We start from the raw sequence: 22,669 nt of genomic DNA, 5'->3' as shown, positions 1-22,669 counted from the left end.
GGGCCAGTGAACCTTGGGCTGCTGAGAAGCGGAACGTGCGAACATAACCACTGAGCCACTGGGCCGGCCCCTGGTTTATGTTGTTTCCATGAGTTATTACTACATGTCACATTACACCAAAAACATTTACTTAACTTTTCAAACTTCCAAAGCTACTGCTTCTCAATCACTCTTTCAGAAAACCAGAAATACTGTTCGAATAAAATCTGTAACACCTCGAGCTCCTCAGTTAACTTTCCTGAGCATTGGATTCTCATTTACAAAATGAAGGGTTTGGAAGACATGAATTTTCAAGGTCCATTCTAGTTTCAGAACATTATTTTGCTGAGAATGAAACCAATTTCTGGTGACATAAAGTAACAAAGTACTGTAATTAACATGGTGAATCATGTAAACTTCTTAGTTTTCTAGGTTTTTAAGACAATATGCAAAAGATTTCTTGTGTGAAGGGATAGCTGCTGTCTACACATTGATTTTGGTATAATAAGTGTCTGGAGGGGAAAAAAAAGACACCAATATTACAAAAGTCACCCATTCTTAGTAGCTTGTGGAAGATGACTTTCTTTCTGCTCTACCAGTCTGCATGTCATCAGGGAGCTCATAGCCCAGTCTCTAATGCATCTGTAAGATAGAACCCAATCCTGGATTACTCTGCCAAATCTAGTCCCCTTGATATTGTCTGAATTACAATTTCAAAATGAATTATTGGATTTTAGAGCCTGTTATATTCGGGTACACATCTTGAGAGTGTCTCCTAAACCAATAGTTTGAGGATCAAGTTCTGTCTAGATCTAAGCTAATTTAGTCTCAGAAGTTATTAAGTTTTTTGATCTTAAACTTCATTGCTGTGCCCCATCCACTGGACTATATAGAACTATGACTTTCTAAAGTGCTCTTACAATCTATTGACACCCTGAAATAGTATAATCACACACAACATTCTTATGCTAGACTAACACTAGCTATTAAAACAGAATCCAGATTGTTCTCTGTGTCCATTATAACACTCTAATGATGAAGCAAGTTTGGTCAATAAGTAGTCTTAATATCTTATTTCAGAATTTTTACTAAAGCAGTGGTTTTCAAAGCATGGTCCCCAGACCAGCAGCATCAGCATCACTTGGAAATGTGTTAGAAATTCATATTTTGGGCTCCCCACTCCCTAATGAAGTAGAATCTCTGCAGGGGTCAGCCAGCAAGCTGTGTTTTAACAGGCCCCCTCCAGGTGATTCTCATGTATGCTCAAGTTTGAGAACCACTGCTCCAAAGCATTCCTTGTCTTACGCATGGGGAAACAATGTCCTCAATGGCCAAAAATGCATACACTATTAAAATATATATATATATTTTATACTATATTTAAAATAATTACCAAAGACAATTTTCACTATTTTTTTTAGTGGGCTTGAAATTCGGTCCCAAAATTCACATGTGCAAGAAATTTCTATTTCTTCTTCTTCTTTCAAACCTAATAAAATTTAAAGCTGAGGATCAGTCCTGCTAGATCATCAGGAAATTATTCTTATTCAGTATTGCAGCACCCTTCTCTCCCTGGCCTCAACCAGAACCCAAGAGGCTTATATATTTATACGGTGTTCAGAAAATGTGAGAAGTTTCTTGAGCCTCCTGTCCATCACAGCCTCTGATGACATCCTTATTGTCCAAACAAAAGTGGATCCCAGAGGTCAGTATCCTGGATTCAGTTCTGCTGGGCACACCATACAACCACTTATCCAAGGTTTCACCTCCTTCTGGATGCACTTCCACAGATCAGGGGTCAATCCCTAAGAATTACAGGGTTCTATTGGTTTTTGTCCCTGTTCCCATTTCTGGAAAATGCTCCTTCCTCTGTTGCCTCAGAGGCACTTCTCTGGCTCCTCTTACCCACCAAGAAACCCAGACTCATTTTTTTTTTCTAAGATTTTATTTTTCCTTTTCTTCTCCCAAAGTCCCCCAGTACATAGTTGTGTATTGTTAGTTGTGGGTCCTTCTAGTTGTGGCATGTGGGATGCCGCCTCAGCATGGCTTAGATGAGCGGTGACATGTCCACACCCAGGATTTGAACTGGCGAAACCCTGGGCCACCGAAGCAGAGTGCGTGAACTTAACCACGTGGCCACAGGGCCAGCCCCCAGACTCATTTTTTTAATAAACTTAGTCTTTTACAAAAGATTCAAAAGGCTTCTAAAATGCTATAAAATAGAATTTCCTGAGATGCTGAAAATGTCCTCTATCTGTGCTGTCCAACACAGTAAACACTATCCACATGTGTCTACTGAGCATTTGAAATGTGGCTAGTGCAACTCGAAAATTTAATTTCTATTTTAATTAATTGTAATGTAAATTTAAATAGCCTTATGTGGCCAATGGCTACCTTATTGGACAATACAGTTCTAGAGGCTTTAGAGGCTTTTGTTTCCGCCCCGCTACAAAAAAATACTCATGGGCTAGATATCTACATGAATCAAGGAGAATGGAAAACATGGAGAGTATAACAAAACAGCATCTAAAAAATCCTCTGGTGATGTGTAGACGAGTGTTCATTATATTGTTCAGCTTTTTGTATGTTTGAAAATTCTCAAAATAAAAATCTGGGGAAAAAATCTACTGCCACAAATTAAAGCCCAGTTATAAATGGATTTATGAGTAGGGATCCTGAGGTGTGAGCTCCAGCCGTTTTAATTCAGCCAATTCAGACAAGTGGTAAGGCTGATAAGGAGGACCCAGTGAATGAGAAACCAGGAGTTGGATGTGAAAAGAGAAAACGTGGATACTTTGGGGTGAGAAAAAAAATCTCCTCAGCTGTCAGAGGGAAACAAGCTCTGCCTCCAGGCACTACTCTGAATGGGAAAGGGCCTCTTTCAGAGGGAGATGGAGTCGGGTGCCTTCGGGGTGAGGGAATGTCATGTGTGCCAGTGTGAAGTGATACTTTGATGAACTTCTGGCCTCAATTCTTATAGAAAAAGAAATCAAGTTGGCAGAATGAGAGGTATTTAGGGCAAGCACATTGGATGACAAGCTGGGAAGAGGCAATTCAGTAGAGCAGAGGCGTCATACAGTGGCTATTAATACACAGATGCTGAAACGGACTCAGAGAAGGAGAGACGGATGGAAAAGGCAGAGAAAGCAGGATTAGTCAGAAAAATTATGTCTGACATACCCAAAGAAGATCACACTAGAGCATAACATCCCGCATAACCTCAAGTCTACTGGCCATGAAGTTCCTGTCCCCTGCTCTATTTTTGCAAACTTGACATTTTACATTAGTGTGTATCGCCTCTAAGGACTGTTGGTGACTACTTGGAAACTGACGTAAACCAAGTTATCAAGAATCAGACACCTAGAAAGCTAAAGCCTGATTTTTCTCAACCTTAAGGTAAAAATTAGAATGGGGCTCCAGTTATCTCACATCCAGAAATAATAGTGTCTAGGAAGATGTGCACTGTGAATTTGACATTGGGTAAGATTGTTCAGATGTGCATTGGGATCTAAGTGAGTGAAATCTAAAATAATGTACTGCCTACCTTAATGTCACACCAGTTATAGGGAAGAGTTATCACCATTTTTCATTCTTATTCTATTAACCAGAAAAAAATTCTTTAAAGGAGTAGAAGGAAAGGCAGATGGCATCTTGTCAAGATGTTCTGTATATCACAGTTGTAAACATTTAAATAATTCATTATTTCTACTCCAAAACACCAGACTTTTTTCAAATGTGTTTTTCTGTGTTTTCTCCCTCTTACTTTTGCATAGATGAAATGCCAAGACATAGCCAAAGTGGAAAAAAAAACCTACAGGAAAAAACAACTCTTCTGGTAAATCTCTGTTTTTTGAGTAGAAAAATTCACTACATCTGATAGTTCAGGTGAATAAGAAGCAAATTTCCTGTTATCAAAAGCTCTCAGCCAGCAGACATCTGAGCTGCTCATGTTTTTTTTTTTTTAATGGAAGATTAGCCCTGAGCTAACATCTGCTGCCAATCCTCCTCTTTTTGCTGAGGAAGACTGGCCCTGAGCTAACATCCATGCCCATCTTCCTCTACTTTATACGTGGGACGCCTGCCACAGCATGGCTTGACAAGTGGTGCCATGACCACACCTGGGATCCAAACCGGTGAACCCCCGGCCACCGAAGATGAATGTGCACACTTACCTGCTGTGCCACTGGGCCATTCCCATGCTCAGGCATTTTTAAAGAAAAACAAAGTATCATTCAGTGTTCTAAAAAAAAGTCGTTTGTAGGAAATGAGTGGAAGGACTCCTTGGACTATAACAAGTGATGTGAATTTATAATCTCTACACGTGGGCAGAGACCACTCAACTGAGTCTCCTATTTTCTTGCACTTCCTAAAATAGCTATGAAACCTGTCACTACTTGCAATTCATTCCTTAACTCAAATTCAGCAATCTGACTTCAGTTAACCTCTACGTTTTCTATGATGTCACCTCTGAGAATGAACTGTGTGCCAGTTTGTTTGGGTTTCAAACATTTGGAACCTCTTTCCCTCCTGTTTCAATCTCACAGTTGTAGCCTTAAGAAGAAAAGATAGACACTTCACCTAATCATTATTCATAACTGCTTTGAAGGCTAGATTGGGAGTAGAAAATTGTGAGACCTTGGGTAGATTATTTTATATCTTTTAGCTTCATTTTACTCCTTTGTAAAATAAAGAAAGAAGTCAGACAATAGTCTCCAAAGTTCTTTCCAGCTGCCAGATCTAATGATGACATATATTTATGTGTTTTATTTTCTGTCTACTTACTTCTACTTTTGTCTTCACCAGAACCACCAATTTTTCCTCAGTGCTTTCCTTTAACTTTTTAAATATATGATGAAGTAATATAGATACAAGTGGATCCGTGTAAGAACTGGGGAGAAGAAAGCCAAACAGACTCAGTTGAAGAGCCCCTGTTTGGAGTAGCTGGGAGTACCAGTAATTACAGGTTAAAGTTATTCAATGCTTACCATACACCTAATACTGATGTGTCCATTAAATATTGATTCACTTAATCTTCTTAATAACTTTCTGAGGTATTAGTCTCATATTACAGCTGAAGCACAGAGAGGTTAAGTCATTTTTCCCAGTGAACAAGCAGTGAATGGTGTTATCAGAATTTGATTGCAGATGACCTATCTCCAGGGACCAAGCTCTTACCTATGACACTAGATTGGGTGGCTTTAAGGTGCTCACCATTTAGTAGAGAAGATTAAACAAACAAACAAAAAATACACCATAACTATAATACAAAGGATACATAAGTGCAGTTAAGTCTTACAGAGCACTATGTGTTTAATGGAAATTATTGGTGATAGAATGCCTATTGTGTGTCAAGAACTTTTCATATGTCTGTTAGGCGTGTAGTTTCTTTAGTAAATATGGAAAATGAGGCTCAGGAAATTACTTTCCCAAGTCACAAAAGTAAATAGCATAATAGGAGCTCCATCTCAGGCCTGAGAGACCATATTCTTTCCACCACACCGTGTAATCTCTCACACCCATCCAGTTATGGTGATCCCTAAAGGCTTCATTGAGAATGAGATGGGAGATAAACTCTGAAGAAAGAGTAGATTTTCTCAGATGAAGAAAGAGCTCACAGCAAAGTAAGAGAAAGCACCCCTAGAAGAAGGAATGGTTGTCCCATTTGCTTGAAACAAAAGCCCTGTGAAGAGGCAGATAGGAGATATGGCTTGAAAAGACAATGAGGTAAAGGGTCTTAGATGCCAGACTCAAAAGGTGGCAAAAGTGAGACAAAAAATGTTTGACCTAAGAAACACATCAGTTTTTCAAGGAAGACGGAGTTTTCATCGCCTGAGATCCCAAAGAAATTTCTCACATGAGACCTCAAGCAGGAAACACCAAGTTACCAGGAATGTGAAAGCAAATTCCCAAAGTAGTTTGAATCCATCAAACGCTCATGAAATGCCAGACATGGTGCTTTGTGCTAAATAATTTAACCGTAGAACAAATTCTGAAGGAAATTCTATAAAGAGCTGAATTAATATGGTCCAAGTGTGCAGCCGTCCTACGGTCTGCCAGCCAGTTTAGACTTCAAAGATCTGAGAAAGGGAGCTTGATCTTCTGTTTCTTTAATTGTGATCCTTATATATTTTCTTCCAGATGAACTTTTCACTTGTCACCAAAAGCACACAGCTCAAGATTACATACTTTGATAAGCACCGTGTCTAGTGGTATTCTCTCACGTACACCACGTGCAGATTAATCCACATGCTTTGAAAATCAGACCAGAAGATATTACCAGTTGTCCATCACCACAGATGTTTAGCTTGGCTATGATCGTTGGAAACAAACCAACAAAATCTTCATGAAAATAACATCTGCCTCTTTCGGTGAAATGTTCTTTAAAGGGAAACCAGTGAGAAATATTACCTAGCCTTGAAGCCAGGGACAGCAGCCACCCTTTCTCTCAAGATTGTCATTACCTCATCTACCGGCAAGGGAAAAAGTCAACGTTCACAGACTCCTCAACAAATTTAAAACCTGATTAAGGCAACTTTGAATCATATCAAATAAGGTAAGGTAATTCAGCATACGATCAAAATTCAGAATCTATGTAAAAAATTCTACAAAGATCACTTAAACCTCAAACCACTATTTTAAGCGGGAATCGGCAATCTCTTATCTCATCATGTTTCAATTTAATTCTCTGAACTGAAGGAATCTATGAGTAGCTGACAGAGTTGCCTGATGGGTACAAACATAAAAGTTTGCATAATGATTCATTTTATTGTTAGTTTAAAATCAGCAGTACCGTTAAAAAAACACGCTGAAAAAATACGTTCCTCTCATTATCAGGACGGGTAAAAAAGGACTAATTTGATACGCATTCTAACAACAAACACGGGACTGCAGCAACGCCTGCAAAGATGAGCCCAAGAAGCTCATTCCCTTTCTGTTAAGAACTTGTGATTTCTCTGCGCCACCTTGTGGCCATTATATAACTTCCACACGTAAAAGTTAAAGGTTTTTCTCTGAGCTGGTCAGGTCTTCAAATAGCCGCATTGCGGGAATCTGGCTCTACACAAACGGGCCGAAAATGGTGCCTTTCTTTGTAGCCAGTGATGAGAAGTGGACTTGCGTTCTTACCTACTGCCACTTCCACTCCCACTTGTTTTCTTCCTTAATTCCATATTCTCGGGCCCGCCCACCCATCCGCGGTCCTCCAAAGGCCGTTTCCCTGTTCGACCTCCTTTACCCGCCCCACTGTGCCATAGCTCCCTGGTCCCAATCCGCAGCCTTCCTCCGGGGCCCCGCCCGCGCCTCCTCCCGCAATCCCTGCAGCGTCGGCCCGCGCCCTCGCGCTGGCAGCCAATGGCAGCGCGGCCCCGCCCCACCCCGGCCTCCAGCCCCGCCCCGGCCTGCCGCCCCTCCCAGCCGCGTCCCGGAGCGCGAGCGGGCGTGGGGCCTCCTCGGCTGAGTCCTGAGCCCCTGGCCCTGCTGCTGGACTGTGGCGGGCGCTCGCCCCGGAGGCCCGCGGGCCCGTCTCGGGGAGCATGGACTCGCAGGGGCTGAAGGTGAGCCGGCGGGGCCTGGACGAGGCTTGCTTCGCCGGGCGGCCAGGGGCTGGGGGGGCGTGGAGAGCGCGTGGGCCGACTTCGCGAGGCCGTTACGACCCCGCTGGGCCTTTGCCTCCCCGCGTCGCCGGGTGTCCCCGCCCGGCCCTGGGGGCCTGGAGCCTGCATCCCCTGTTCTCCCTCCGGGACCCTGCTTTGCGATCGTGAGGTCTGGGGCAGCCTTCCCAGCGCCCTGCTTCCGGAATTGCCCTTAGTGTGCTCGCCCCACTCTTGTTGTGTTTACTTTTTCTTTTGTGTCCTGTTTGCTTGGAAAACATGGTCAACGTAGGACACCTATCGCGCCTCCCGGCTGCGATTTTTAAGAACTTGCAGCAACTAATATCAGCTGCCCCGTTGGGCGTAAAAGAAGCAAAGGAAGATTATCTGAAAACAATTCAAGACCTACGCTTGAAAATGGAGGCGTCTTTATTTTAGGGTGATGGTCTTCTCTATTTGTTTATCACTGATTCATACATTCAGCAAATATTTAATGACAGCCCACTTAAAAAATGCTGTGAAAACAAAGACATGAGGCTTGAAAATAAATTTCTTTTTAGGATGATGGTCTTCTCCATTCATTTGTTCACTGATTCACTCGTTCAGCGCATATTGATGGAGGGCTCACTGGGTGTCGGCTAGAAGCTGGACATAGAGATGAACAGGAGCGATTTTACAGCCTTCACAGGTTTTATAGTCTAATGCTGGGAAAAAACCTTGATCAAATTAATTCAACAAATAGTTATGGAGCGCCTGTGTCTGGCACTGTTCTAAGCCCTGAATATAATATGCCCTGCAATAAGAAAACTGAGAAAAGCCCTCCCACTCTTAGAGCTTACATTTGAGCAAGGGGAGTCAATACTGTGTTAGATGGTGATAAGTGGATGGAAGACAATTTGGCAGCTATAGAAAGTGTTGGGGTGTTTTTTGTTTTTTTGCCTGTCTTTACTTTATCTTCCCGTGAAGCTGTGTCCCATCTCCTTAAATTTTTTTCATCGCTTTAAGTTTATCCTTTGCACTGCCGCCCAGATGAACTCTTTAGTAAAAATACTTTAATGCTAAAAAACATTATGTGGCTCCTCATCACTTAGACTAGAGGAGCAAATCCAAGTCCTTAATATGAAGCCCTTCTGGAGCCTACCTTCCTTTCCAACCTCCTCATCCAATAATGTCTGTCTTACTTAAGATTCTAGAACAGCAAGTGACAAACTTTCTCTATAAGGGCCAGATGGTGCGTATTTTAGGCTTTGGGGGCCATAGGGTGTCTGTGGCATCTAATCCACCGTTGTAGTGTGAAAGCAGCCATAGACAATACTTTAACAAATAAGCATGGCTTTGTTCCAATAAAACTTTGTTTATGGACACTAAAATTTGAATTTCATATAATCTTCACATGTTATGAAATATTTTTATTCTTTTTTTGTGTGTTTTTTTTCTCAACCATTTGAAAATGTACAAACCATTCTTAGCTGGCTGGCCATACTGAAACAGGCAGGAGGCCAGACATGGCCCACGGGCCATAGTTTGCCAACCCGTGTGCTAGAATATGCAGTGACTTTTAGTCCTGTCTATTCCCACCCCATCCCTACTTTCACTGCTGATTTCTTATCTCCTTTGTTGCAGTTCCTCTGCCTGGCTAACTCGTGTGCTGTGCTCACGAATCATGGAAGGGGAAGGAAGAATGTGTATGAGTGTGGACGGGCAGTGAGGAGTTTGCAAATCAAGAGTCAGTTCTGAAGTCCTCCCCAAGAATCTTTCACTTGACTTTACTCTTCCATCCCACACCCCAGCCTCATTCTCCCACATTCCCAAAGCAACATATAAACTCTTTTCTTGCGTTTCCTACATCGTATTTCAGTTAGTCTTTAGATTCCAGTCTCATTTAAAAAACGTAAGCATTTCTGGGGCAAGAGCCATGTTTTAGTCATCTTCATGTTCATGGTACTTAGCCCATTACCTGGCACTAGTAGGCGGTCAGTGAATGTCTGTTGGACTGAACAACCTAACCTGAACCAAGGTGGTGGTAATAGGTATGGAGAGTGGGAAGTAGATTAGAGAAACAGAAGAACCTACTAACTGGTTAGATGTAAGGGGTTGGGGCAGATGGGAATGGAGGATTCTGTAACTCGATTTATGGCTTGGGTGGCAGGGGCAAATGGAAAGATGAATCTGAAGCTTAGATGAGACGTCTGGGCTGGACGCATGGTTTCTTATTTCATCAACATCTGGGTTTCAGAGGAACGTTTTTTTTTCCAGAATAGGAGTTTTACAGTATGATATAATTAATCCTCGCAATGTAAACGACTAATAGCACTTTATAAATGAGTAAACTGAGGTGCTGTAAGATGACCAGAAGTTTGAAACCAGGCCTTTTTGCCTTCTAATCCATGTCCTTTTTGTGATTCCATGCTGTGGCCTTTCAGGAGAGTTAAAGGTGCTTAGTGACACTAAATGCTGGACAGAAGTCGAGTAAGATGATATTAAAAGTGTCCTCAGGAGCCGGCGCTGATGGCCTAGTGGTTCAAGTTCTACACAGTCCATTTTGGCTACCTAGGTTCGTTTCCCAGTCATGGAACCACACCACTCATTTGTTGGTAGCCATGTGGTGACAGCTGCTCAACAGAAGAACTAGAAAGACTTAAAACTAGAATATACAACTACGTACTGGACTTTGGGAAGAAAGGAAAAGAGAGAGAGGAAGGTTGCCAACAGATGTTAGGTCAGGGCGAATCTTTCCAAGAAAAAAAAAGCGTCCTTAGTTGTGGCAAACCAAGAAGTCATTTGTGACTTTCAGGAAGGGGCACTGGAGGAAAACTGCACTTTACTGAGATGTACTGTGGGGTCTTGGAGATGGAGTAGGGATCACGCTTTCAGTAAACGTGCCTGCAGGGAGAACTAGAGAGCAGTGAGCACAAAGAGGGAAGCCAAGTAAAAGTTACAAAGAATGTGTGCCTAACTCTGTTCTAGAGAAACATGTGGGCTGTAGCCTTCCAGAAACAGTAGACTGTAAGAGCGGTCCAGTCATTGTTATATTTTGATCCTGTCCATCAGTCATCATGCATATTTCTCGCTCCTGCCGAACCAGCTGTAGAGTGAGAGTAGGTGGGTATGGGATGGCCCAGATTGGTTTGTGGAAATGTATCAGATGCATCACAGCCATGGTGAATGTGTTTCCCTCTTTGATTAGGATAGCAACCGAACCTTAGCGATGATCCTGAGAAAAATGGTGTAAAGCGTAGACCCAATTAATCAGAACTTAGTATCTCCTGACAGTGGTTTTCTGCCTTGTAAAACTAAATAGTATAATTTTGAAAAAAGCTTACAGGTAGTAATTTCCACTAAAAATTGTTTAGATCATTTGTTGTTACTGGCAATTATTTGTTGTAGAACTCATAAAAAAACAAGATAACATTTGACAATAAATTGCAGAGTTTAATCTGTCATTACTTTGTAATGCTATAAAAACAAAATATATATTTTAAAAAGAAGTAAGATTTTTTAAAAGGTCTGGCAATGGAAGCGTCTTGTCCTTTTTTTGTTTATTCCTACTTTTTGTTTATTTTCTTGCTTTCTAAAACCTTTAAGAAAATGTGGGCAAGGAAAGAGGTGAAGGTAGCCTGACTTCAGGACAGTTATCAATTTAGAAAAAAAGATTGAAATGATTAGAAAACATTGGTTTTCTCTCCATTGTGCTCTGTATTCCTTATTAAGTGCTATCCTTTAACAATATTTTAAGGAACTTGGAAGAAAAAGAATCACATTATCTAGGGTTTAGATTATTCAAGATTTTGGACTAACATCTGCTTAGAGTATTTCAGAGCACCAGAATCTTTTCTTAATGTTTACTCTTTCTTTCCTTTTAGACTTTGATTAATTACTATTGTCAAGAGAGGTATTTCCATCATGTGTTGCTTGTTGCCAGTGAAGGCATGAAGAGGTATGGTAATGACCCAGTCTTCAGGTTTTATCATGCCTATGGTACATTGATGGAAGGTATGTGCTGATTGTTAAACATGTTCCATAAGTTTTAAATTCATATTTTGCACTAAGAACAATTTTTCACTTCATAATTTTGATTTTCAGGTAAAACTCAAGACGCTCTTCGAGAATTTGAGGCTATTAAAAATAAACAAGATGTATCACTTTGTTCTCTAATTGCACTGATATACGCCCATAAAATGAGTCCTAATCCAGGTATAGTATTTGAGCACAGTGCTTAGGACAATTTCTCCTACTCAGTTCATTTTTATTTTTCTCAATTACCTTAGCATTCAGTTCGGTCACACTCTATTATATATTGTCTATAGATACTATTTGTGTCATATTTGTTTTATCTTCCTGACAATATTATAAATTCGTCAAGCACAATGAATCTGTGTTTTATATTCCTTGTATCATATGGCAGAAGTTTCATGAGTATAGAGGGATTGTCTGAATTAACATAAAGGTGAATGTATATTAGCAGTTGTTAAACCGAAATAAAGGACAGCTCAAAACAGGTATATACGTAAATTGCTCTGCAACAGCCAACTTTACAACTTGGTATATGCAAATATATAGCTATACGCAGTTTATCTTTTCTACTGTATCTTAATCTTCTTAAAGGCCTTTACATCCCCCAAGGGGGCTAGCTCTTGGAAGATACTCAGTGAATTTTTATCCGGCAGTAGGATGAGAAGGAACTTTAGATCCGGCCTGGTGGCATAGTGGTTAAGTTCACGTGCTTTGCTTTGGTGGCCTGGGGTTCACGACCCAGATCCTGGGCGCAGACCTAGCGCCGCTCGTCAAGCTGCACTGTGGTGGTGTCTCACATAAAATAGAGGAAGATTGGGACAGATGTTCACTCAGCAGCAATCTTCCTCACACAAAAAAGGAACTTTATGCATAAACCAGCAATTAAAGTTGTGTGAGCTGTCTTAATATAGAGTGTATCTTAAAGGCTGTGGCACGAGAATATCAGAATTATAGGTAATAAAGAAGAAATAGCACTGTGTTCTTTTGTATATATCCAGTAATAGCTAATGGCATTGTAAATATAGATCTTGTTTCAAATAATTAGACAATAAGCAAATGTCATAGTATGGTTTTTTAAACATTAGAAAACAATTTTTTCTTAAGCAAAGTGTGACAGGCCTCCTTCACTCCATATGCACATATCAATAAAAAGTTATTTAAAACATTAATATGTTTAGCAAGTAAACAAATCTAACAACTAGATGCTTTCTGTGAGGGACGGTGTCAGATACTGTTAGAAGATATAAAAGAATTCTAAGAAGTGATTTGTGACATCAAAGTTGTAATCTAGGTGAGAAAACAAAATGTAAAAACCACAAAGATTAAATTCTAATGTTACTACTAAGTAAAATGATAAGAAATAAAACAAATGAGCCCATAATTAATTGAAAATGGTATGTGATATTGATCCATAGGAATAGGCTAGGAAGTCTTTGAGGAAGATGGGGACTTTATCTAGTCTTTGAAGAACGGCCGGGATTTGAATATAAAGCGTCATTGTCAAAGAGAAGAAATTGATGGGCAAATACATGGAAGTGGTTCAGGATTAGACACTTCTGTGGATCCCCTTTCTCTATGCTCAAGCAAGAGTGTGTTTAGCTGGAGTAGAGAATTTGCATGGGAGAGCTGTAGTCAGTAAGTCTGAAAACAAATGCAATTAGTACAAAATATTTTCTTTCTAGAGTGAAATTTTCATTTAATTGGTTATTCTCAACAGTGTTGGTTCTGTTGGGAAATGTGATTTCCAGGACGCTAAAAAGATGGAGGTAGACATATTGTTTAGAGACACCTGAGTATTGACTCTACTTTCTACAATAGATGATGCTCAGTGAACTTGAGTTCAGGAGGGGCCCGGATGTCTGACAGTATTGCCTAGGAAAGGCCTAGGTTGTTAGTGTACATTCTTCCTGAATGCTGATGTAAGCCCTGATTATAAAAGGGCTGTGATGCAGTAAGAACTTGGGCTGATATCTGACGAGACCCAGCTTTGTTCACAGTGTCATAGTTAACTGACGCCCCATTAGGGACTTGACAGAAATCTGGGCAGGAAGGTACAGTGACTGCTCCTACCCTGATACAGTCTGTTTCTGTATCATGACTACTTAGGAGAATTTCTAAAGGTGTTCAAGTGGGTTGTTGGGGGCGGGGCAGAAGGGATCTTCTTGCCAAGCAGTCTGTAGCCCTCCAGAAACAATTCTGTTTCCTAAACTCATAAAGTTGCACCCTGGTAATTCCACATTTAAATTTATATTTGTACGTTAGAGTTAAAAGAAAGAGTCACACACCTCGGAGCATTTCCCGAAAGGTAAAGTCTATTAGAATCACGGCCTTCAACTTCAACATTTCTTCTTCCTTATTGCATAACTGATCCTGATTCTGATTTGATCCAGGATTTAGATCTGACATTTGTGTCCCAGCACATACTCATATATAACAGATTTTAATAGAAGTGATTAGAGTTATTAGAAGTAGGCCATCTGTTTAAGGGGACTATTGAGGAGTCAGTATTAGCCTATGTAAGTAACAGTAATTGTACTAGCTTTTCACTGGCTTGTGACAGTAGTCTGACATGTTTATATACTTTAAAATTATATTAGGGAGTCAGGTAATTTGAGTTCTAGTCCAGAATCTGTCCCTAATAATTGTGTCATATTAGAATCATTAGTAATTTTTCGGGTCTTATTATTAAAAAAACTTGCATATATAGCCTTTATGTCTTGGAAATAACGTAAACTGTAGAGCTGTAGTGTGCATTATGGTGGTTGTTAACCAGAAGTGGCTGTTGAGCACTTGAAATGTGTCTAGTTTGAGGAACTGAATTTTAAAGTTAATTTAATTATAATTAATTTACTTTTAAATTTAAAACATTGTTGACTCAGTTATTAGAAAACAAGTTGTGTTTGGAACAACAAGTATATGAATCTGCTTTTTCAACTATAAATTTATGAAATCTAAGTACAGATCAAGTGTTTCTGAAGAAAATTTAGTATGTAATTGAGATGTGCTTTGTGTAAAATACATACCAGATTTTCAAGATTTAGTAAGAAGGAAAAAAAAGAGTATCTCATTAATAATTTTCATGTCAATTTTGTGTTGAAATGATAATTTGGATATATTGGGTTAAATAAAATGTATTATTAGAATTAATTTTACTTGTTTCTTTTTACTTTGATGTGGCTACTAGGAAATTTTAAATTACATATGTGGCTTGTGGTTTATTTCTGTTTGACAGTGCTGATACAGAGAAAATAAATATAGTCTCTGTTCTGTTAATCCTCTGACATTTTATAAACACTTGATCTAGAATTTAGTTTTCATTTAGTGTCTTTTTGCTCTCCCAGATAGAGAAGCTATTCTGGAGTCAGATGCCAAAGTGAAGGAGCAACGTAAAGGAGCTGGACCAAAAGCTTTGTACCACGCAGGCTTATTTTTATGGCATGTTGGTCACCATGATAAGGCGAGAGAATATATTGACAGAATGATCAAAATGTCAAATGGTAGTAAAGAGGTAGCTGGTTTTCTTGTTTTGAAATAGTAACATTAAAGGAAACTTATTTATATATTCAATAATATCTGCTATTTAAATCTTTGTTATTGCCACCTCTAGTCTCACTTTATAAATAACAGCTTTATTTTAATATTTTATTTTGTAAAATTGTGATTCTCTGAGGTCGTTTATTTTTATACTGTTTATTAACTCTTGGAAAGATCGCTTCCTGGTTCCTTCCCTCCCTTCCTTCCTTGTCTCTTTCCTTCCTTCCCTGTGGTTATCTTTATTGAACTGCTCTAGATAGATGACACCATTATTTGCACTGTTAATAATACAAAGATAAGGAATATGTCCTCTTTGCTGTCATGAATGGATCATCTGGTTGTAGCATAGAGCACTTACGCAGCTACTATTGTCAGAAAGTTTGCAAATGGTATGAGAGAGGTGTGATGACAGTGTGCAGGAAAATAATAGTTGACAATTTCTTGCTCACTTACTTTGTGCTAGGCACTATTTTAAATACTTAAGGAGTGATCACATTTATAAATGTTAGGAGGATGAGGAGGAATTTCTTGAAGGTAGTAGCATTTGAGCTAAAACCTAAAGGATGGCTCCCATTTCCACAGGTAAAGATTATGGAAAAGGGAAGTAGAGACTCCCAAGGTGGGAAATAAAGGAAATGAGCAAAACAAGGAGCCGTGTTGGGTCTGGGTATGGTGAGAAGCTCACATTTGACGGGAACACAGGCTACATAGATGAAGAGGTTGGAAGAAAGGCTTGGAAAGGTGGAGTGGGGCAAATTGAAGGATTATAATGGCTAGGTACAAAGATTTGTATCTAATTTGAAGGTATTGAGAGGTTATTGAAGATTTTTAGTTATGGTAGCGATATTATTAGAGTGCAAATTCAGAAGATTCATTTAACGATGGTTTATAAGATGAACTGACCTGGGGAGAAGCTAAAATGCAACCAAAAAATGGTAGTACTTTCTGGCAGAAGGTTTTGAGGGCCTACACTAAAATACTGTACAGTGGCTATGAGTTTGAGAGTTATTAAATACCCACAAGACTTGTCAGCTGACTAGAAAGAGTGGGGGGAAGGTATGGAGGTGTCAGATATCAGGATGTCTCTCTGAAGCTTTAAGCTTGGACAATTCAGAGACCAGTTGACATGAATAGAAAATATGTTGGGCTGAGAAGGTAGTCCTGGAGGGAGGTGATATATTTGGCTTAAAACATGCTGTATTTCAGGCCCTCACAGAATAGTGAGTTGGAGATAGGAGATGAACTTTTGGAAAAAGAAGAAAAAGTTTAGAAGTACTGGACTGGAAATAAAGTTTGGGAATCATCCACAGAGACAATAGTTGAAACAGTTCAAGTAGGGAGCCTGATCTAGTGAGTAGAAATAGCATTGTTGTAGTATTCTTATCTGTCTTTTCAGGTGAAATACAGGGGGTAAATATCATCTTAGTTAAAGATTTGTAAATTTATGAATTATCCTAGAAATTTTTTGATGGAAGAGTGGGTTTTACAGTTTTTTATCTGACGTTAAAAAGGAAAATAATCGGGCTAGCCCCGTGGCCAAGTCGTTAAGTTTGTGCTCTCCTCTTTGGCGGCCCAGGATTTCGCTGGTTTGGATCCTGGGTGTGGACATGGCACTGCTAGTCAGACCACATTGAGGTGCTGTCCCACATGCCACAGCTAGAAGGACCCACAACTAAGATATACAACTATGTACTGGGGGGATTTGGGGAGAAAAAGCAGAAAAGGAAAAAAAACCCAAGAAGATTGGCAGCAGTTGTTAGCTCAGGTGCCAATCTTTAAAAAAAAAAGAAAAAGAAAAAGAATCAACCTGTATCCATCTTATTTCCAATCCTGTAAACCTTGTGGCCCATTGACTCACTAACATTTCTGAAGGTAAACGTACATGACTTCTTCAGTTTTTAATTTCTGAGCCCATTTATCTGTTCACTTGAAATTTACTGGACTAGCCCCAGAGATTATGGAGATAGTTGCCAAATTATCTCAATTTTTAATGTGTATGAAGCAAGCCACTTCTGTCTTTCCGTCTTAGTTCATTTGGTCTGTTTGCCCAAAAAGAGGTAGCAAATTCTTACTTATATTTTTAATTACGTGTTTAACAATTATTAATAGTAATTTACCAGCAAAGTCTCAGATAAGAGTTGTGGTTAGTTAGCGTTAATGGAATATTTGACAAGCTTCTTAATATTGAGCAAGTAGTGATCTTAGAGGCTGAAATTCATAATAAACTATAGTTCCCAAGACTCTAGGCTGGCAAGGGTTTGAAAGTTATTTTACTGCACAGAGTTTTATTGTTCAGAACATTATTTGATAAAATATTTTTTATTACTAATTGCAAAAAAACAATGACATTAGATTTTCCTCCTTCATCAACATTTATTTCATTTCTAAAGAAATGGAGGTATGATTAGAGTTATTTGTTTTACAGGGACAGGTTTTGAGAGCATGGCTTGATATTACAAGAGGAAAAGAACCCTATACTAAAAAAGCACTAAGGTATTTTGAAGAAGGATTACAAGATGGAAATGACATTTTTGCTCTACTGGGTAAGGTAAGTTGGAGTTAGGGTAAATCAATTATGTTTTCAAATTTATTTATAATATATTTGAAACCCAATGAAACTAAGTACTCAAAAAAGATATTAAGTTTCATGTTACTTTTATCAATTCTTATCTGTAGGAGGGTCTTTCATTTGTGTCGGACAAGGAACAGTAAACTAAAGAAATGTATTCCATGTCAAATTCCTTAATCCTGGGTAGGTGTCGTTGTCGTCATTGTCTTCGTCGTCGTTTTGTATGCTACTTACACAGCAAACATTTCTTGTATGTCTAATATGTTCAGGGCATCGCTCTAGATACTAGGGATGCCCTGAGCAAGATGAAATCTCTTGCTTCTATGGAGCTTGTATTCTACTGGTGGAGACAGACAATAAACAAAATAAATGAATTGTATAGTATATTAGAAAGTGATAGGTACATTGGGAAAATAAATCAGGGAAAGGGAGAGAAGTAGAACTGGGATAGGAACTTGTAATTTTAAGTAATACGGTCAGAGGAGGTGATGTTAGAGCAAAGCCTTATGGGAGATGAGGGTTAAAGCCTTTCCCAGGGGGAAGGCCATACAAGTAGAGGATATAAATTCAGATACCTTAAGCCATGTTCGAGGCATTGCAGGGAGTCTAGGAGACTAAGGCAGAATGAAGAAGAGAAAGAAGTGAAGGCTAGAGGGAAAGAAGGTGGGCATGGGGGGATGAGGAGAGGCAGGGCTGATTCTGCAAAGCCTTGGGCTTTTACTTTGAATCAGATAGATAGGCACCCAATGAAAAGAGAAATAACACAATCCGACCTACGTTATGAGGCATGAGCAATTGACAGAGACATTAGAAATCATTGGTGGCTGGAAATATTTAATTTGGATCCTTTCTTTTCTTTGATGCCTTCTAAAACTCTTTAAACATTTTAAAAAAAATTTTCGATTCAGCAAAAAGAAATTAAATTTATATGTTAGAAAAAGTGTATTAGATAAGCAGTAATTTGGGGAGACTAAAAAAAAAAGAAAGAGAGAAATAGTGTCTTGGCTGTTGTTAATGTCTCCGTATCACCCTTGTCGATTTCTGTGGCTAGTGAGCTTGTTCAGATTTTTGCCACCAGTCGGTCTAATATTCAGGCTGATTGGACTCCAGTTTTACCTACTGGTGCGGCTAAAGGAATCGAGCATTTAGCAAGTTTTTAAAAAAAGTTTTTCTTGATCATTTCACACCTCTCTATTCCTTAAAGAAAAGCTAATTGATAATCTTGTAAGATAGGGCTATTTAAGGTGTTAATGTAAGCAGCTTAAGAGGGATTTACCTTTTTCCTCCTATACTTAAGGTTGGTGTAAATTCTTTTTCTCATATAGCCATTCCAATTAAGTATTTATTTTTCAGTTAATTCAACAGGAAGGTTACATTAGTCTAATTCCAGCTAGGAATGATATGAACCAGATACATAGCAAATTTAGTTTTGCTTACTTTGGTATGGTGCATTCATATGGGAGGTGGGCTATGGAAGTATTAGGTGGGGACACATGTAATGTCTTTTAGCATGATTTTTTTTTAATTGAGGTCATAATAGTTTATAACATTGTGAAATTTCACTTGTACATTATTATTTGTCAGTCACAATATATATATGCACCTCTTTACCCCTTATGCCCACCTCCCCACCCCCTACCCCTCTGGTAACCGCTAATCTGTTCTCTTTGTCCATGTATTTTTTTATCTGTTGCATGTGAGTGAAATCACATGACGTTTGTCTTTCTCTGTCTGGCTTATTTCACTTAACATAATACCCTCAAAGTCCATCCATGTTGTTGCAAATAGGTCAATTTTGTCTTTTCTATGGTTGAGTAGTATTCCATTTTATATATATATATACCATATCCTCTTTATCCATTCATCAGGCAGTGAGCACTTGGGTTGCTTCCACGTCTTGGCTGCTGTGAATAATGCTGCAATGAACATAAGGATGCCTAAGTCACTTTGAATTGTTGATTTCAAGTTTTTTGGATAAATACCCAGTAGTAGGATAGCTGGGTTGTATGGTATTTCTATTTTTAATTTTTTGAGAAATCTCCATAGCGTTTTCCACAGTGGCTGCACCAGTTTGCATTCCCACCAGCAGTGTTCCCTTTTTCCACATCCTCTCCAGCATTTGTTGTTTTCAGTTTTGGTAGTTACAGCCATTCTAACAGGTGTAAGGTGATATCTCATTGTAGTTTTGATTTGCATTTCCCTAGTGATTAGTGATGTTGAACATATTTTCATGTGCCTGTTGGCTGTCTGTATATCTTCTTTGGAAAAATGTGTGTTCATATCCTCTGCCTATTTTTTTATCTGTTTGTTTGTTTTTTTGTTGTTGAATTGTATGAATTCTTAACATATTTTGGAGATTAATCCCTTGTCAGATATATTATTTGCAAATATTTTCTCCTTGTTGGTGGATTGTCTTTTCGTTTTGTTCCTGATTTTCTTTGCCTTGCAGAAGCTCTTTCCTTTGATGAAGTCCCATTTGTTTATTTTTTCTTTTGTTTCCCTTGCCCAAGTACATGTGGTATTCGAAAAGATCCTTCTACGACTGATGTCAAAGAGTGTACTGCCTATATTTTCTTGTAGGAGTTTTATGGTTTCACATCTTACCTTCAAGTCTTAAGCATTTTGAGTTGATTTTTGTGAATAGCAAAGGATAATGGTCTACTTTCATTCTTTTGCTATCTTTGGCTGTCCAGTTTTACCAGCACCATTTATGGAAGAGACTTTCCTCTCTCCATTGTATGTTCTTATCTCCTTTGTCGAAGATTAGCTGTCTGTAGATGTGTGGTTTTATTTCTGGGCTCTCAATTCTGTTCCACTGATCTGTGTGTCTGTTTTTGTACCAGTACCATGCTGTTTCGATTACTATAGCTTTGTAGTATATTTTGAAGTCAGGAATTGTGGAATGCCTCCAGCTTTGTTTTTTTAATCTAGGGATTGCTTTAGCTATTTGGGATTTTTTCTTGCCCCATATGAATTTTAGGATTCTTTGTTCTATTTCTGTGAAGAATGTCCCTGGGATTCTGATTGGGATTACATTACATCTGTAGATTGCTCTAGGTAGTATGGACATTTTAATTATATTTATTCTTCTAATCCATGTACATGGAATTTCTTTATGTCATCATCAATTTCTTTCAATAATGTCTTATAGTTTTCATTGTATAAGTCTTTCACCTTCTTGGTTAAATTTATTCCTAGATATTTTATTCTTTTTGTTGTGATTATAAATGAGATTGTATTCTTGAGTTCTCTTTCTGTTAGTTCATTATTAGAGTACAGAAATGCAACTGATTTTTCTAAGCTGATTTTGTACCCTGCAACTTTGCTGTAGCTGTTGATTATTTCTAATAGTTTTCTGATAGATTCCTTAGGGTTTTCTGTATATAAAATCATGTTGTCTGTAAACAGTGGGAGTGTCACTTCTTCATTGCCAATTTTCCTCTTACTTGTTTTTCTTGCCTAATTACTCTGGCCAGAACTTTCAGTACTATGGTGAATAGGAGTGGTGAGAGTGGGCACCCTTGTCTTGTTTTCAGAGGGATGGCTTTCGGTTCTTCCCCATTGAGTATGATGTTGTCTGTGGGTTTGTCACATATGGCCTTTATTATGTTGAGGTGCTTTCCTTCTCTGTCAGTTTTATTGAGACTTTTTATCATAAATGGATGTTGCATTTGTCAAATGCTTTGTCTGCATCTATTGAGATGATCCTGTGGTTTTTATTCCTTATTTTATTAATGTGGAGTATCACATTGATTGATTTGTGCATTTTTAACTATCCCTGTGTTCCTGGTATAAATCCGACTTGATCGTGGCGTATGATTCTTTTAATGTGTTTGGTTTGCCAATATTTTGTTGAGGATTTTTGCATTTATGTTCATCAGTGATATTGGTGTGTAATTTTTCTTCTTTGTGTTGTACTTGTCTGGCATTGGGATCAGGCTGATGCTGGCCTCATAAAATGTGTTAGGAAGTGTTCTGTCATCTTCAATTTTTTGAAATAGTTTGAGAAGGATAGGTACTCAGTCTTTGAATGTTTGGTAGACTTCTCCTGAGAAGCTGTCTGGTCCTGGACTTTTTTGGGGGGGAAGGTTTTTGATTACTGTTTCAATGTCTTTATTTGTGGTTGTCTATTCAGATTCTCTATTTCTTTTTGATTCAGTTTTGGGAGGTTGTATGAGTCTAAGAATTTATCCATTCCTTCTATATATAGTTTTTCATATAGTTTTTCATAGTATTCTCTTATAATCCTTTGTATTTCTGTGGTATCTGTTGTAATTTCTCCTCTTTCATTTCTAATTTTATTTGTGTCCTCTCTCTTTTTTAATTAGTGAATCTGGCTGAGGGTTTATCAGTTTTGTTTATCTTCTCAAAGAACCAGCTCTTTGTTTCATTGGTCCTTTCTACAGTTTTTCTTATTTCAATTTCATTTATTTCTGCTCTAATTTTTAGTATTTTTCTCCTTCTGCTGACTTAGGTCTTTATTTGTTCTTATTTTTTTAGTTCTGTTAAGTCTAGTTTAAGATTGCTTATGTGAGATTTTTCTTGTTTGTTAGGATGAGCCTGTATTGCTATGGATTTCCCTCTCAGGACTGCTTTTGCTGCATCCCGTATGAGTTGGTATGGTGTAGTTTCATTTTCATTTGTCTCTGGATATTTTCTGATTTCTCCTTTAATTACTTCAGTGATCCATTGGTTGTTCAGTAGCATGTTGTTTAGTGTCCACATATTTGTCACTTTCCCATTGTATTTTCTTGTAGTTGATTTGTAGTTTCATAGCATTATGGTTGGAAAAGATGCTTGATATGATTTCAATCTTCTTAAATTTTTTGAGGCATACTTTGGTCTATCTTTGAGAATGTTCCATGAGCACTTGAGAAGATTATATGTATTCTGCTGTTTTTGCATGGAATGTTCTATATATATCTGTTAGGTCCATCTGGTCTAGTTTTTCATTTAATTCTACTATTTCCTTTTGAAATGGTGG

At 38.6% G+C, this 22,669-nt stretch overlaps 1 protein-coding gene across 3 annotated transcripts in view; it reads left to right on the top strand.

Annotated features, from left to right (window-relative positions):
* Positions 1–7,401: 7,401 nt before the first annotated feature.
* TTC21B (tetratricopeptide repeat domain 21B) overlaps positions 7,402–22,669 on the top strand; it is an 81,630-nt gene continuing 66,362 nt past the window's right edge. For 2 of the 3 annotated variants that reach the window (XM_046659077.1, XM_046659079.1), the window contains exons 1-5: positions 7,402–7,532; positions 11,432–11,561; positions 11,652–11,762; positions 14,924–15,090; positions 17,542–17,664. In XM_046659077.1, coding sequence (XP_046515033.1) covers positions 7,512–7,532; positions 11,432–11,561; positions 11,652–11,762; positions 14,924–15,090; positions 17,542–17,664 — 552 coding nt within the window. In that variant the 5' untranslated portion in view covers positions 7,402–7,511. Of the gene's footprint in view, positions 7,533–9,191; positions 9,295–11,431; positions 11,562–11,651; positions 11,763–14,923; positions 15,091–17,541; positions 17,665–22,669 lie in introns of all 3 variants that reach the window. The other variant, XM_046659078.1, reaches the window with a different exon arrangement.

Source organism: Equus quagga, chromosome 4, assembly GCF_021613505.1.
Source record: "Equus quagga isolate Etosha38 chromosome 4, UCLA_HA_Equagga_1.0, whole genome shotgun sequence".
NCBI classification, from domain to species: domain Eukaryota; kingdom Metazoa; phylum Chordata; class Mammalia; order Perissodactyla; family Equidae; genus Equus; species Equus quagga.
This window is presented reverse-complemented; position numbering and strand designations above follow the sequence as displayed.